The 15281-nt window shown below is 31.3% G+C and overlaps 1 protein-coding gene across 6 annotated transcripts in view; it reads right to left on the bottom strand.

Annotated features, from left to right (window-relative positions):
• The window catches only part of LOC130904206 (alpha-catulin), a 193750-nt gene that overhangs the window by 52068 nt on the left and 126401 nt on the right, over positions 1-15281 (bottom strand). For all 6 annotated transcript variants that reach the window (XR_009060823.1, XM_057816834.1, XM_057816835.1 and 3 more), the window contains exons 3-5: positions 13933-14093; positions 5656-5865; positions 2913-3150 (exon numbers count right to left, since the gene is read on the bottom strand). Coding sequence is in view for 5 of the 6 variants with exons in the window: in XM_057816834.1 (XP_057672817.1) it covers positions 2913-3150; positions 5656-5865; positions 13933-14093 (609 nt within the window). In the remaining variant the exon portion in view is untranslated. The remainder of the gene's footprint in view (positions 1-2912; positions 3151-5655; positions 5866-13932; positions 14094-15281) is intronic.

Genomic DNA, 15281 nt, shown 5'->3' with positions numbered 1-15281 from the left:
CCTCGTCCATCATATTGACCTAATCTTGTTATCTTCGATTACTTGTTTTCAGATTAACAAAAATGCTTGGTAAAAAGCGAATCTAGACAAATGAAGAGAAGATGGCAAAGACAAACTTTCAAAAAGTATGAAGTAATAGGAAATTGACTGAACGGTAAACTAAAACTAACTTTTTTATTTCAAAATCACTTTTCCGTCAAACCGCCCTCGTTTAACATCGCAAGTTAGTACATTCTATAAGAGAGAAGCAAATATTATAGATGTAAATATCTTCTTGATTCTATATACACAATGAAAATAACGATATGTTGGAAAATATTCATTAAATTGAAGATGTAAGCTACTATAAAATCGCCTCCGTACCTATAACAATATTTGCGCAACTTGATGGAGTAGAAGTTTTTTTTTATTTGTGTATTTGCTGACAAAGTTTCTTACGTACCGGAGAATATTTCCAACCGAATAATCTTTACAGTAGAATTTGAAAATATGTGCATATATTACATCTATTTCCAGTATTTACATTGTTGAATTGAAATTTGGAAATAAAATTGCGAGTATATTTGTGTATATAATTTCATACAAGAGTCTTTTTTATTGTTCATATTTTTTATCACCACTATTTTACAATTTAACATTATACTCAAAAGATTAGAGAAAACTAGTCAATTATTTTGTTCTATTGAGTATCACTTTCAGAAAAAATTAGCAACTATCTATGTATATCAAACTTTATTATCAATAATATTCATTAAGCAGATCCATTTAGAAAAGTGTCTCGAAAAAATCTTTCACTTTATCTAAACGATCTTGAATATCTACTTTCACACCATGCGAAGTTTGAATATGAAGGAAAATATGTAATATTGAGCAAAAGAAATGTACAAATCAAGTTATTAAACAATTAAAATGAACAATAGAGGAAAGATTTATACGGAACAAAAGACATTGGCCTACACGATTTTTGTAACAGTTCAAAGACTTATTTTTATAATGCTAATATCTTTCAAGTGATAGGCAGAATATTCATAAAGCCCCAATGCGTACACCTTATGAATATAGATCTTTATTTGTTAACAGATAGTAAATTTTATAGGGGTTATCAAATTGCCCTGTAAAGCAGAAAAATTTCATAGAGTGGGTTATATATTATCTCATTCAATTTACATTTGAGCTTTAAAAATAATAGTTTCGTGTATACTCCATTCGGAAAGAGTGTAGAGTAATAAATCACCTCCTCTCCTGGCCACCATAGCCGTAGTCACATTTAAGAACAATTTATTATTTTTTTTTTATTAAACCTTAGCAAATGAATTCAACATTTATTTTCTAAGAAATTTATTGCATCAAGTTCAAATTTCCAACTATGTTTACTTATCGGCCAAAAAAATTCCATTGGGGTATTATAAGAAAGGAACGATGTTGACAGGTAAATATTTCACGCCCTTTATAGTATATACCTATACCAGACAGGTTAATTTGAGGTATACTTAAATGGTTGTTGACAAGTTTCAGTTTAAGAAAAAGTCCATAAAAGAAAATTCCCAATACACAATTGCTTTTCTAGCGCAGTGTTTTTCACAGAAATGTTTACAAAACTTTAGTGAATATTTAATATGTCGACCTTTAAAAACTATACTTCAATACATAAAGTCGGTCAATGGTCCACAAACTTTTTAAGGAAAGGAAAACAAGTGGATGTTTAAGTGAACCAAAGTCTTGGCCAGTAAGGCCAAAGGTTTACATGGATGAAGATTACAAATATGCAATCCGCAGGAAATTCCACTCATTTTACTTTAAAAAGAAAATTCCTACCATTGATAAAATTTTGGCGTCCTTTTTGGAAGACGGATGGCCCCCAATCAACAGAAATAAGCTTTGTCAGGTTCTACTAAACTGAACTAAATGAACTAAATTTTTGTTGGCAAAAACAACGTAAAAATTCATATTTAAAAGATTCCCAAGAAATCGTGTGTTAGAGAAGGTCTTATTTACGGACGATTAAGAAACTCCGGGTGTAAGGAAAAACTTTTTTATTTTGACGAGATTTGGGTTAACAAGGGGTACACTGTAGGAAAAGTATAGTAAGATAACACGGTTAACAATTTTAAACAAGCTTTCTTGGAGGGACTATTAACAGGATTGAGAGCTCCATTAGGGAAAGGCAGACGATTAATAGTAACACATATTGGCAGTGACAGTGGTTTTGTTGATGGTGGCCTTTCTGTTATTTGAATAAAAAAAACCGGTGACTACCACGAGGATATGAATGCAGATGTGTTCGAGGAATAGTTTATACAAATGCTAGATCTTATTCCAGCCGGATCTGTAATTGTTCTTAACAATGCCAGTTACCACTCGAGACAAAGTTGAAAGTCTACCTACGACGTCATGAAGAAAACAAGACATTATTAACTGGTTAATACAAAAAAAATATTACATTCAACAATGACTTGGTAAAAAACGAACTTTTGTCAATTGTCAAAATAAATAAAAATCCCCATAAGAAATATAATATTGATGAAGTGGCAAGAAATCCTGTTCTTTATAATCAGACTTACTAATTTAATATTAGTAACAAAATCTAAATTCCATTTCACAATATCTTATAAAGTTCCCTCAGAACAAGTACATTAATACAAAGTTGCATTATTTTGAAAGTATGTTGTGAGAAAACAAAGGCATCTTGAGAAACAAAAGAAAAAATGTAAAATGCTGTTTGATATAACATAATTCAAGTTCTGGAAAATTAAGTATGCATCAGTATCAGACATCTCGAACCAAATATGTGTCGCCATACGTTATAAAGTTACCGAGCATATTTCGTATTTAGGGAATGAGTTATACATTTGTAGGCGCCCTCTATATGAAGATCTCTATCAATCTGTATTATAATAATGAAACTCACTTACCCATAGAGATTTTACTATGTTCAAGTAGATACTGCAAATGCTGTATACAGGCATATGCTGTTCCTCTGTCACTTTCACATAGTCCTTCTCTATGGATTGATTGAACACTTGAATCGGCACTATTTAAGACACCGTCTTTTACTACATAATGAATAAGGTCCATAGCTCTTCGCATTTGGCAGAATACGGTATCACGATTTTCCCTGGCGGATGTGCACTCTGGATGCCTTAGACTTGCCTAAAAAATCAATTAAATCTCAAAAAGTATACTTTATGTTAAAAGGAGTTTAGACCCCTGACATAGAGTAAGACAACGAACAATGAATGACATAAAACTCAGCTGATCGATTCTGCAAGACTTATCAATTGCAGTTGATCAATTGAAGCACGTTTCAGGGATAAACATTTTAGCGTTTCTTGTTGATTAGTTATTATTTATACTGTCATTTATTTGGAAAATTTTTGTTTGTTCTCCTTTATTATGATCGAAGAAAAATAACGTAGCAGGAGGAAAGTGGCAACAATGATTCAATGAAAACAGCATATCAGCAAAATGCAAGATTCATCACATGTAATATTATGACAAACGATTGTCTCGCTCTACGTCAAGCGGGCATTATGTCTGTTAGTAATCAAAGAATCTAATTTATTTTATTGAAGTAAATAGTATTTCCAAATACGAAAAACCAACCATAACTGTAAAGACTAATCATGATCATACTTAATGTACTCTTTTACTGAACAAATCACTAAAAACTTCATGTCTGTAGGAGTTCACAGAATCTATTATATGGGTCGTTCGATGTAGTGATTCAGTTTATCACTGATATACAAAATTTAGCATTTATTCATAATTCGATATCCGGTATTAAGCATTTAGTATTTATTATTCAGAATTCTAGATTTCATTATTGAACAATGCAACAAATTGCAGAAATCATTCAGAAAAACCAAATAAATATTTCAAGTACATCTGACTGAACACTATTGACTTTTACAAAAAAAATTTCTGAAAAAAGACTTCACTGCCCAAATAAATGAAATTATTTTGAATGCATATGAGTTGCAACTATTCAAAATCCAAGTACGTAAGTATTTAAAGGATATCGACAACATGGAACAAAAAAATTAGAAGTCCTTATATAATTTTGAGATGGTGAAAAGTTCACGACATTAGATATGAGTACTTTCCACAATATTTTAAAAAACCTTTATGTTAAATTTTGAAGTCGACAATATAATTTTTGATGACAATGAAAGCATACTGCGATAGAAACAAGAAGATTAATTGCCTAGATAAACCGGTCAATGCAAGAATTAACTCTTCTCCACAAACCTTTCTTGCTTGTTTTACTTCATTAAAAAGTCTGTAAATGAGGTCTTAAAATTTGAACTAACCATATTTTTCAAAAATCATTTGCAACATTTGTCAATAAAGTAAAAAATTTATTCCAGACAAAGGGAAAAGAATAATAGTGGGTATACCATTTCGGTGGTGGGACTAGTTTTTTGCCTGAAGAAACGAGGATTTCTAAATACAAGAAAAATGATGACTAGCATAGAGAAATGGATGTTCTGTCCTTAAAAAATAAGTTAACAGTATATTTGTTAATTTGGAAGAAAACAGCATAAAAAAGTTGTGAGAAATACATTCGCCCTCTGTGAACTCAACCCCATCGAATTGATTCTGTTCAAAATCAAGAATTTTGTGGTTGAGAAAAACAAAACAAAACAAAAAAAAGTGGTCGAACAGGGCCAAATCAGTCATATTCGTATACAGTAACATTGGAAAGCGAAGTAGTGTGTCCTGAAGCATTCTCATGAAGGAAGCGCAAACCTCGATTGTTTTTGCCGCGCCTCTATTCGATAATGGTTTGACTCAACTGTTATATTACTTTGTTAACGATTGGTCTGTCGAATTTAGATATAATATAAAATATATAAATAATAGGTATAAGTATTTTAGACAATATATTTATAACAGGTTATTGATTCCAATTCTAGCACACCAAATACTGCTTGTCTTATTCCGTTCTTTCTCTTCCTCTGGTCTCTTGCATATTTATCAAGATTTTTATGGTTTCTCGATGTTCTAGATTTTAGAGTACTAAATATTTCATTCCCTTATACAAATAAATAAGTGAATAGAGCAGATATATATGAAACTAACATTATAATTAATCAATTAAGAAACAGAACGGATCCTAAACATCAAAATGTAATACCCATTTTCTTACTATATGACTTTCTCAACAATTATACAATTATTTTAGTTAAAATGATATTTGAATAAGTCTGTATATTAGTTGTAATTACACTAAAATAGATTGGAAAGTCATCGATACGATAAAAAATTAAACTGCATTAATGAAACATGAAATATAAAAAAGTACATTGATTATATAAATAGGAAAATCCTTGAAACAGTCAAATAGAAGAAGAGAATTATTAGAAATGGTGAATAGTGAGGATGAAATTTTATATTCATGGAAGGTGATCTGTTGATTGATATAATTATGTCAATATCAAATTATATTTGGAAAAAGACTAAAATTAAGTCGAATTGTCTAGATAATCTAATTATCTACCACAAAAATTAATTACAATTTTAAACATGATTCATCGGCAAAAGAATTATAATGTTACCCCTGAAAGATCGCTAAAAAAAATTAAAAATACATTTAATAATACATTTTAATCATTAATTCATAAATAAATAACCGTTCTCCTTATAATAACTTACTTTACTTGAAGTTAGTAACATCATTGTTGATCTTTCTAAAACTTGTCTAGCCGCCGCCATTTGTGCCCGTCGCCGTTCGTCCTTTAGATCATTCTGTCTATCACCAGTTAAATGAGCTAATTCTACCATTTCTGCTCCAAACTGACTAAAGGCTTTTACAAACTCCGTAAAGTTGTTAACTGACTCTAATCGATCCAAACTATGCGAGACCTGCAAACAAAATGTTCTATAATATTTGAAAGTGCCGTATAATTTTAAGTCGAACATGAGAAGTTTCAGAAAGCCCATTATTAGAATATAATACCGTCTTATGTAGATAGATTTTGAGGTGAGTGTTTGAGCCTATATTCAAGAAATGTAAGATCAAGAGGCAGGTGTTTCCTCAACAAATGTATCTATGTCTCTCTGTCTATCTATAATGTAAAGAAAACTAGGAAAGTTTTAAGGTCTGCTATATAAAAGGTCACAAGAAAAATACAGAAATATAAAAAATGAGACAAATACTCGAAAAATAAAAAATGAAGAACATAGTAAATAAAAAAAAGTTTACTTATCGCGGTAAAATCAACCATATTAAAGATTAATAGTGAGTGCTTCCATCTACTTCTATATCTAATCAATTTATCAATAATTTCTCCGTTAGCCACATTCACAAGATCTTGAGCATTGTTATAGTTACATAAGAGGATTGTCTAGAAAGTATTCGACATAATGAGGAAACAAGACATTTTTTCTGTATCATTCTTATTTGTCTATATAATCTGTCTATATAATCTGCGATGCTCTAACCTGAAAATAGTTGTCGTCTTTCTAAAGTAAATATTCTAAAATAAAATCTCTCTTTCCTGCAAGTGGAACTTTGAGATTAGGAAACACGAAAAGTCGCTGGAAGGATGGATGGGTAACGAATTCGATGTGCAGTTCATACATTTTAGCCATGGAGATCACCGATATGTGAAAGATATGGAAACTGTACTGATGGTAAAGCACATTCTTTTTCTTCAAATATGGTCGCTTTTTCGCAATTGCTCTTTTCACTTTATCAAGTGATGAGTAATAATTTTCTGTTGTTGTTTTACCTTTTTGAATATAGTCGATAAACACGTTCCCATGACTATTCGAAAAAAACGGACGCCGACATTTTTTCGGCCAATGAAACCGACAGTTCGATTTTCAATTTTTTTCATTTAAAAAAAAAATCTTCACAACGATTCACTTATATGGTTGTCAAACTTTTAGTGAGAATCTCTCACCGCATGTACACATATATTAGTAATTATTGCTGATATCTTCAGATTGAGGTCGGAAATTCTTCAAACAACTTTTGTAATTTAATGACAATGTCGACCAGTTGTTTTGCGGTGTGATGGTGTAATGTGGCTGTACATTATCATCAATACTAACAAAATGAATTAGAAAATCTACAAAATTTTGAACATGAGTGTCCTGTAATTGTATTGGTAATGAATTTATTGTTATAACCTCTCATTCCAGAAGCAATGGCTCAGTAGACTAATTTTTGTCCAATCCCGTTTGTGGCCCGTTGAGTAAGTAACTAATGTTGATTCTTTGTCCACTGCAGAGGAATGGTCTGATGTGTTCAGGTAAGTTTTGAAAATATTCGATGCCTACTCAATCATACCCCTGCCGAAATTAACCTTCAACGTATTGCAGCAATGAAACTAACTCGTTTCTCGATTTCTACTAGCTGAGTAGACGTTGTATGGTTGTTGTGTCTCGTTCGGAAGCTCTAATCCGATTTCAAGAGAACAGAAGCTAGCATTCCTTTTTAGTTCAATAAATTCCAGAGTGCCATCGTCACTTCCAATTCCGAACCATTGGTTAAGTATTTCGAACGACTAATTTGTTGAAATTCGAAAACATGATCTTTCTAAGTTGGAATTTCTGGAACCGTTGGCGATATTCATACTGAATACACTGTACATACTACTACTACACTAACCCTCACAATTACACCGTCTGACGTGCGTTTCGATAACCAAGTTATCGTCTTCAGAGACTGACAGAGACAGATAAGTTTATTTGTATTATTCACAAAATAAATCACCCTATATAAAATGTAGATACTGTAATAGCGAGATAAACGGCCGACGGTGAAATGGTTACCAGTAGCAACGCAAATTATAGGTGCCACAAAGTGTGTGACGTAAATGGCTTGAACGCAACACATAGCGCAATATTAAGAATTATTCGGATTTTCATTAACCTCCATGGTTACGATTTGTGATTGATGACATCATTTGGACGTCATATAGTTAGCATCTCAACATTTTTTGGGAGTGTTAGATATTATTTAAATTCGAAAACATTAACAAAAATCAATAACTTGAAAATTTCTATTCTGTATGATTTATAGAATTAATTTTACGTATGAAATTTGAATGGTAATAACTGAGAAATGTTCTGAATTTAGAATAATACAGAGTTTCAATTAGAGGTCTAGCCAACCAACTAACTTTTGACTGCTGTTTCCTATCTCTTCTTTTTCCTTCTTTCTCTATATTATTTTTAGTTCTTCTTTTACTTCTTTCTCTTCGCCTCCCTTTGCAAATATCCCAAGTTTCACGTACTTAATCCTTATCTTGATTTTGTTTATTTTTTCATTTCCCTCTACTAATTTTTATTACCAGATTAATTTATTGCATTTGGATGTTCTACTTTTTTTATTTTAATTTTGTTTCGAGCCTCTGACAATATTGTTCCGCCCTAATCTAATCTCAACCTCACATCCTCTATTCTGCTATCGTCTGTTATTTCGATGTTTTAAACGAAGATGTATAAAAACTAGTTATTAATTAACTTGCTTTTATTTACCATTGCATCTATATGATCTCCTTGAATTACTTAAGGATATTCTACACAATATTAAAGAATATGTGATTGGTGACCGATGATGCTCCATTACATTTAATGTGACCTCTAGGCAATACTAAGATGAAAATAATCCCAATCGTTCAATTGTTCAAGTCTCTTAAATCAGTAGTTGATAATACTCATATATTTGATACCAGCGATTTACCAACTCATACTCAAAGAGCATGTAATATTAAGAATTACGTCTCAATGCAACATTTGCTATGTTTATGTGTTATCCTGAATCGTCGAACGCGCGGCATGTTTGATATACCCAGAATTCGTTTGATGTTTGTTTTTTATGAAAGTTTATATCATAGCAGGCGATTTGTTTACATTGTTTCGGTTGAACTGAATTTCTAGGAAGATCTATTTATTTAGTTGTTTTGTTTCTTTATTTGCTAGAATTCGTTTGGATATATAAACAAGTTTCTTTAGCGCAATTTAGTTTAGTTTATAAAATAGTCATGGTAAACGGATCGAATTAGAAAGTAACCGAAGAAGTTAAGCAAATTATATAAGTTAGTTAAGTGTTAGTGATAAGCTAATTATTATAAGTTTCTTAAGTGTAGTGTAAAGTGTTTGAATAAATTAAGTGAGTAAGGACAGTGTCCAAAAATTCACCCCACGAATAAAAATCGTATAAATAAATGAGATGTGAATGTGTCAAATGCTTAAAAAAATCTCGGATTTTTCTCGTTTTTTTGGCTTTTCTAAGAAAATTTACCATAGTGATGGTCATCGAAAAAAATTCTCGACTTTATACGACTTTATAAAAAAGCTGATATTTTAACGGGAGAATTTTAGATTGAAAATTAGGGTGGTCTTTCGATATGAAATCAAAATAAGGTTAAAAAATAAATATTTTAAGTCAACTAAACTACAGTATATTTGGGACATGGAAAGGAAAGTTCTCACAAAATTTCGCGAAAAAAATGTTTTCTGTAAAATATAAAATTAAAAAACCAAAAACTTGTTTATTTAAATTTTTTACATACATTTTGTGGTTATGTGAAAAAAATGTTGAATCAAAAGTTGTAAATCTTTTTATTACCTTCAACTTGGATGATCAACTTTTTTTCATAGGACTCAGTTTTGCCGGAAATCGAAATAAATAGTTTTGCACCCTTAAAGACTCACCCCCTTCCCCTTCCCGACCTCACATCACCCGTAAATTATTTTTCTTTTCATTTTTATTTTATTCTCCTCCTTCTGCAATGGTTTCCATCTCACTATATTTTTTTTTTGTTTGGTTTCAAAAATTATTGACCCTGGTCTATGATGTCTAAAAGGCATATCATGGATCAAAGGTGGATTTTATTTTTCATGTATATTATTGATGAAAAGCTTTCACTGTCTGTATTACACAATCTGTTAAAGGTTCACCGATTTTAACTTTCTTTTGAAACACCTTGTATGTTTAGCAGATATTATAGAGTAGACTTTACAGATTTTAAACTAAATACAACCCACTAGAGACTGTTATCGAATTTGAAGATCACACACAAGTAACACTTCTACTGTACTGTATTTAATTAGAAATTCAAGAAGTGTCGCTACAATTTGATTCTATCACAACGTAGGTACAACTTATGTTCTATACTAAGTCAAGGAAATTACAAAGTAGCGAATATGTTTGTTTTAATTATAAACTTTTCGATGAAATTCGGGATGTGCTTGAAATTCTAATTCAGTTAAAAAGCCAATAATAATAATAATAATTTATTTTGAGTTCTATCCCATTGGTATTATTTTGAAACGTGGCAGACACATATTCAATTTATCGCTAAAAGTTTTGTTTATTTGGAAACTTAATGGCCTAGTAACCACTTAGTACGAGTTTTGGTACTTATTTTGTCACATCTCAAACGGTTTTGAATAAACTTGGCTATCTGATATGCGAAAACTGAATGAGCGAAAAAACTTGAGAAGCGAGAAAAATAGTTAGGCCCCGTAATTCTTTCCACAAAACTTCTATTAGAAACAGTTATTCTGTACAAGTAAACTTGTAGGTATTAGAAAATATTACATCGTTATACTAAGTCAGACAACGGTGTGTCAAATACACTGGAGATCATTCCACCTCTTAATGTCCCAGAGGACAGCTCAGTAAGTGTTAAATGTGTGTTAAGTGGCGGAAGCAGTCCTGCAAATTATAAATGATAAAAAGCTCGACTGAAACATACACAACAAAACTCCATATATAGTTAAGTAAGTTGACGAAGTTAGAGCCCTTATTACTAATCAGAACATTGATTTCCTGTTGATATTGGAATACCATTTCATAGATAAAAGTTTATTTAAAATGCATAGATATATTATATATTATATAAAACAATCCACCTAGATAATTCAGTACATGGAGGCACAGTTATACAATTAAAAGTTCAATAAAACATCAGGTGCTCAGTAATGATACTAAAGAATAATTGTAGGCTACCAGTATCATTGTGGAAGAATGGAATAGATCCCTTGCAGTAGCAGTAATTAATTGCCCACCTAGACCCACCATAAAACAAGGAGAATTCACTGAATTCTAGTGCAAGATAAATAACCCGCAGAGGTAGACAATTTAATGAAACAATGAAAAATAATAATATGAGTCACCTCTCAGCAGACGAAACATATACTGGTCTAATAATAAACATACCGTATGCCCTTGATTTTTAAATCATGAAAGGTATTTCCTCCCATTTTGATCTTTATCTGTCCACTCATTTGTATTAGTTGCTCTTAGCATTAATAGTTCAGGAGCCTGGTCCAGCTATACGAAACAAATTTATTTACTGGGACAATTTTATAATAGAAGTAAACGTCGATATTTTTCTGAAAACAGACATCGAGCTTACTAAACGATAGGAAAGCTCTCAAGCTCTCAATATAAGAAGTTTTCTGGCAAAACCCATAGCATCCATTAGCTCTGTGAGATGGATGATGGAGACGCGCCCAACTTGATAAGATATAAAATAGCTAATAGAAGAAAACTTCGCAAAAACTTTGTTAAACAGAACCATTCAGGAACTGAAAAGGATATTCGAAAACCAAAAAAATGATTATATTCAACAATAAATTTAGGTGCCATAGAAGCAACAGAATACTCATTATGGAAAGATACAAAAAATTTGACGGTCACTAGCAAAAAAGCAACAGCGAGTAAACAATAGCATTCACAAAACATTACAAAATGTTTTTCAACTAACTGACACAATCGAGTGCGTACAATCACAAATACAATTAATTTTGAAAAATTTCAAAAACTTTATAAATTTTAGTAAGTACTTCGAAACCTTTCTCAATGACAAATTGTTTCATTCAGAAATCTCTATGAATGAGATTAACACCTTAAATTCTCGCTAACCGACTGTAACTAAATACATTCTGCATTTGCATTCAGTTTTATTCTAATAAACTGAAGTTCACAAACAATTTAATATTGTTGAGAAGGAAATTGATGACGCGACAACTCTATTGAAATTGAAGTGAATAATTCCTTTCAAGTACCCTTCTTATTACAAAGGTTAGCAATCAACGCAAACCTCAATTTGGAAACCTCAAATTACAATAAATCTTGTTTCGTTCATGCGTATTCTTATTCAAGTGGAGCTGTCGTTGATCTCATCTTTGCAAGTTCTGAATAATTGTACGAATATAGTTAGGTGAAGAATTCCCATTTCCATTTCCATTGTCTTTATTAGGATAAACTTATAATGATGTTTGTAATCGTTAATCGACAACAGCTTGATATTGCTTAGAGTAAAATTAATCTCTATCTCATGATTTTGTTAATAGCAAAGATTTCGTTTGGTTAAATATTTAGAAATAACAATTCGTCACTTGAATATTCTTCCTCATAAAAAATAATAAATTTTGATTTTTCTTTCTACAAGGAAAATTTTAGTATTAATCATTTAAAAATGTTATATATAAAACTAATTTTAAAACAGAAGAGACCTAAAATCAAAAACATTTAGATGCATTAATATATCAAAAGGTCTAAGAAATAAGAAATTGAAGAATTTATAAAAATACATATATTATATAGTTTCATATATAACATTTTCAAACGATAGAGCTAGCCGATACAATTATGACTTCCTTTTATGCCTTGAATTCTCTATTTTCAAATGTAGAACATACAAAAGTTCGATCCAGTTCAATGAAATCATCAAATTTCACTCCAATTGGATATATGAGGTTTGGATTTGTAGAAATAACTTAATACATTTTAAAACATAATTTTTTAGAATCTCTACCCAAATTAATAGTGAGTATTATATTTTTATGGATTATGAAGTTCAAAAATGGTTATAATTATGTGGTATGGCAACTATGTGAAAATTTCATTTTAGTACTCGTAAAAAAGGAAATTCTCTCATGTTAATCAATGTTTATCAAATGGGAAACTAAAATAAAAAAGCGACCCCTTAGAGTTGAGCTACAGGGTTCATCTTTAGTGAGGATTTTTTATCAAATAGTAATATTTGAGACAATGAGATTTGAAAAATTTTTTGAAGCGCCGTATTATACAAATATTCCAAATTGAGGCGATCTAGACGAATTTGTTACACTGACAGTAGATAGCATCATAATATATGCATGAAAGGACGTAATTTTCGTTGTTATTGTCAATATTTTGACATATTCACAGTTATCGAAGTTATTAGCTAATATGTCCACTTTATCTCCAGATAATAATAAATCCCTCCAATTTGTAACATCGTATGGAGATTTTGTCGGAGTATTAATAAAGATTTGATTTGTTATCAGAAAACTATGTTGAACTGAAATAGAGTATCCGATATCGGAGATAATATAGTTGTTCAGAGTTTTAGCCTGACGATGGTAGTGATAGAAAGGAGTATGTGTCTGAAGAATTGCCAGCATATCTCTTTAGATACGAATAAAAAAGTACAAATTGTCTATTCACTAGTTGCTTTCGACATGGAAAAAAGTAGATGCGCAATTTACTCGAATAAAAAATGTTTCAAGTCCTAAACTTCATAGCAGTTTGGTAGATGTTAGTCGCGGTTCAAATTAGTTTTATGACTTTTTTAGTATGTTGCCACAGATCAACTTTAAAAATATCTCTGTGAGAAAATTTGCTTCATTAGTTTACATGTCAATAATACATTGAGATACAGTGCCATTGAATCAAAAGTATCCCACAAAAAATTTCCATTGGAATAAAAATATCCCACCGCCCTGTAGCATCCCTGATTAGAAAAAAAATTTACACTATTGTGAGGGAGAGGATTGAATCAATCAGGTTTTTGCGATTATTTGAGAGCCTGAATTCTTGAACACCTATTTAAAAACTCAAATAATAAAATCTATGTCAATATGCCCATTTCCAATTATGATACGCATATTTTTCTTTTTGACTTTCTCAATAAAATATCTCACCTTATCTTTAGCAAATAAAAGCTGCTTAACAACTACGATGTCGGCTAAAAGTAAAACTCTAGTTATGGCACCCAGAAGGCATCTTGCAGCTCTAACTAAAATGGTCCTATCAGGGGAGACTTCTTCGTCGTGTACTTCACAAATATGCTCAATTGCAGCTCCTATAAAAATATGAAGAACTGATTACTGACAATATTTGGAAACAAATGTAAAAATAAATAATTTTATTATTGAAAATAGAATAGGAAAGGCATTGGCTGATAAAATACTTCCACTCATTATTTAATTCATTGACATTAAATGTTTGTCTCTACAACCACAAAAATAGAGAAAGTATTTATTCATAGACATTGTACTACCAAGCTAGTCCGGCCCAATCTTTCGTTGAAAATGCCGAGAAAACCTTTCAAGTGACATATTTCATAAATGTTAATGGCCTGGAAAAATTTGAAATGTTTGAATCATGACTGGAACGTCACAAAGCCAAAATAAAAGCTCAACGTTATCACATTTAACTATTGTAGGGGCACAGTTGTGTAGAAATTTTTCAGAAATCTCAGTAGTATTTTCTACTATTTTCTAGTATCTTCTACTTGAAATGGGCATTTGGAATTCAGCTGTATGTTTCTTATTGTTACACAATTCTTATAGTATGATACTATACAGAGAGCAACCTGTTAAGGTCTAGGAACAGGGGGCTAGATCTGCAGAATACAATGGATACTAACCAATTCGAACCTTAATTCATGCAATTTTGCCAAATTTTTCACTGATTTGTGACACGTTGATTGTCTTAATGGAACATAATTTTCTTCCTTTTCACATCGGCCCGTATTTGCGCGATCTCACCCTTCAAACGCTTCAATAACCTCACGTAATATATGTTGTTATTGTTTTTTTTTCCTTTGAGAGAGTCAATGAATATTATACCATGCGTATCTCAAAATATTAATGCCATAACCTTGCCAGCTGACTTTTGGACCTTTTCACGTTTTGGAGTGATGATGTTGTTTTTGGTCGATTGCTCGCACAGCATCCACTTTGAACAGAGCTTTCAAATTTTCATTCATGATATGTCCAACAAGTTTCTCTGATAACTTTAGGATCCCAGCAGCTATGTTATTCAGTTATACTTTACAGTTATCCTGAATTATGTGGTGGACTATTTTAATATTTTCGTCGGTAACAGTCTTTTTGGGACATCCACTGCGTGCATCGGCCTCGGTGTTCATTTCGCCTCGTTTAAACTTTAAACCCTTCTCAGCGGTTCATTTTTCTGAGGCAAAGTTCGAATTATGTTTATCATACCAAACCTTAACTTTAATAGTACTTTTTTTAAAGCAATGCTT

Source organism: Diorhabda carinulata, chromosome 2, assembly GCF_026250575.1.
Source record: "Diorhabda carinulata isolate Delta chromosome 2, icDioCari1.1, whole genome shotgun sequence".
NCBI lineage: Eukaryota > Metazoa > Arthropoda > Insecta > Coleoptera > Chrysomelidae > Diorhabda > Diorhabda carinulata.
Note: the sequence above shows the minus strand (reverse complement) of the source record. Positions and strands in the feature narration are given on the sequence as shown.